The sequence below is a fragment of the Capsicum annuum genome, unplaced genomic scaffold (assembly GCF_002878395.1).
Source record: "Capsicum annuum cultivar UCD-10X-F1 unplaced genomic scaffold, UCD10Xv1.1 ctg62267, whole genome shotgun sequence".
Taxonomy (NCBI): Eukaryota; Viridiplantae; Streptophyta; class Magnoliopsida; order Solanales; family Solanaceae; genus Capsicum; species Capsicum annuum.
Window position 1 is genome coordinate 1 of NW_025871255.1, and position 2,543 is coordinate 2,543.

Genomic DNA, 2,543 nt, shown 5'->3' on the forward strand with positions numbered 1-2,543 from the left:
GCCTCAGTAGTTTGTGCGCAGGAAATTTTCCTGCACATTTACTATTCCCAAATATCCCGGCCACCATTTTATAGTTTTGAACGTGCTCGATTATATTCGAAACCTATCCGTTTTTGGAAATCTTTATATCGTTGGAAAGCTTATTCAATAACCATCGTATGGAACCATCGACGGGCAATTTTTGCTATAAATAAAATAAAATAAAATTAATTCTATATAAATAAGACCAATACACGTACTTGAATATGGGGTGTTACACTATCGCAGCTCCTCCTCTACTTCATCTTACAATGCAGGCAATACAAGAAGGCAATCCACTGGGAAGTTGAATGCTCCTGATAGCGGACAAGATGTTATTCCTTATTATCTAAGAGCTTCCACTGGTTCTTGCCATGACTTCTGTAAATATGGCAGGAAACATTCCTCTGAAGCAAAGCCATGGCATCCTCTATCAAAAAGAAAGAACAAACTTCCTGCTGATGAGCAGAGTCCTGCATGGACCTTGGGGGGGGGGGGGAGGCAAAAAAGCGGACTTTGGTCAAGCAAAAGGTTTCCACTCCTCCTGGGAGTGTGCTGGGAGAGAAAAAGAAGGTGACAGGAGTTGAGCAAAAGCCTTCCACTTCTCTAGGGAGTATCCTGGGAGAGGCGAAGAAGAGGACCGTGGTCATGTAAAAGACTTCCACTACTTCAAGGAGTAACCACAGTGATGCAAAGTAGGGGATTTTGGTCAAGCAAAAGCTTTCCACTCCTCCTGTGAATATGCTGGAAGAGGGAAAGAAGGTAAATGAGGTCTATCAAAAGCCTTCATCACCTCAGGAGAGTGTACTCAAAGATGAAAAGGAGGTCACTATGGTTGAGCAAAAACCTTCTTCTCCTCCAGGTTGCTGGAGGGAGGGATTGATGAGATGACTATGGTTGAGCAGAAGTCTTCAGCTTCTCTGGTGAGTATGCTAGGAGAGGGAGAAAATGTGACTGTGGTTGCACAAAAGCTTTCTACTCCCCCAGGGAGTATGCTGGTAGAGGGAAAGAAAGAGGCCGTGGTCAATCAAAAGCCATCTGCTCCTCCAGGGAGTATGCTAGGACAGGGAAAGAAGTTGAATATAGCCGATCGAAGGCCTTCTCCTAAGGTTCAGTCTCTTGAACCCTCTGAAATAAAAAAGAAAAAGATACTGCTGACACCAAAGAGTGTTCACTCTCTGAAATTGGATTCCTCAAGTGACAAGATGCCAGAGACAGAAAAGAAAATGAAATCTTCATCTAAGATCTTAGGAGGTGTAGATGCAGGAGGCAAGAAATACAGTGTTGCTAATTATAGAAAACAAATAATCGCACCTAAAGTATCTGCAGAGAAATATTTGAAGACACCAACTCTTTCATCTCCTCCAAAATATTCCTATGTTAAACCTTTGATCTTGAGGGTAAGAAGCAATAAAAGCTTAAAACTGCTGGCTCCTCTGAAGGACTAAAACAAGATGCGGAGAGATGGGACAAACAAACTGAACCTTGAAATAGTTCTTGAGAAAACTTTACATACTCCCAAAGTGAAAGCATCACCAAAGTCTTCATCCCATTTACAATCACGTCCGTTGTCTAATGAAGAAGATAAAAAGGAAGTTGTTAAGTCTGCAGACAGTGCATTGGGTAAATACACCTCTAGCAGCAAAAAGCTGTTGCACATAGCAGAAGCAGAAACTGTTGGGAAAAATCAGAAAAAGACATTGAGAAAAGGTAAAACAGGTTGTTCTAATGATAATAATTCTTCGGCAGTGAAACTGAAGTTCAGGAGGGGCAAGATAGTTGATCTCCAACAAGAAACCAGCAGCCCTAGGAGGCTGACATTTAGATGGGGACGACATGTGGGTGAAAGCCAGGACAACAATATAAGAAAGAGAATCTTTAAAAAGAAAGGAGTTGATGGTGACAAAAGTAATACCATCCCTATCTCTGGAAAAATTGTTTTGAGGCATCAGGATGTGCAAGAAAAGAAAGATGTGCAGGGTTTGTTGAATAATGTGATTGAAGAGACGACGAGTAAGCTTGTTGAAACCAGGAAGAGCAAGGTTAAAGCTTTGGTGGGAGCTTTTGAGACAGTGATTTCCCTCCACAATAAACCTTTTGCTGTCACAGTTTCTTGATTAACTAACAGAATTTTATAACAAATAGGAGCAATTGCAAATATAGTGGTTGATATAGCTTTTCTGACCTGGTTTACATATGTTTGTCCTGTTTCTCATTCTTACTCATCTTCTTAACGATTTCTTGATGTTTGCCGGTTCTGTTCTCATGATTGAATAAATTCAATTTCTTCTGGGTGCATTTACTTTGAATTGGGAGATAAAGTCGCACAAGGCTATAATTTCTTTTTCACTTATGAAGGTTGTGATAGTGACGTTAAATCAGTGGGTGTTTGGATGTAGACATTCTAATGTTAGGCTGGTTGCTCAGTAGACATATATTGTTGTTGGACTCATTTACGAGGGATTTGTTCATACTTTTTGTTGAATAAGCGCATTGAAGAAGGCACATCATGTGGAAATACCATC

The 2,543-nt window shown here is 40.7% G+C and overlaps 2 protein-coding genes across 2 annotated transcripts; both read left to right on the forward strand.

The window, feature by feature from the left end:
- Positions 1–296: 296 nt before the first annotated feature.
- Positions 297–1,466, forward strand: LOC124893588 (the record flags this gene model as incomplete). The annotated part of the gene is made up of 2 exons (XM_047404546.1): positions 297–549; positions 881–1,466. Coding segments are annotated over 2 exons (839 nt in total), but the record flags the coding sequence as incomplete, so codon positions are not given.
- A 6-nt stretch (positions 1,467–1,472) lies between these two features.
- Positions 1,473–2,135, forward strand: LOC124893587. Its single transcript, XM_047404545.1, has one exon. The coding sequence runs from the start codon at positions 1,473–1,475 to the stop codon at positions 2,133–2,135; it is 663 nt and encodes a 220-aa protein (XP_047260501.1).
- The last annotated feature ends 408 nt before the right edge of the window (positions 2,136–2,543 follow it).

Bases quoted from the DNA above. Each gene is read 5' to 3' on its own strand.
- LOC124893587 (XM_047404545.1), top strand. From the start codon at position 1,473: ATGCGGAGAGATGGGACAAACAAACTGAACCTTGAAATAGTTCTTGAG.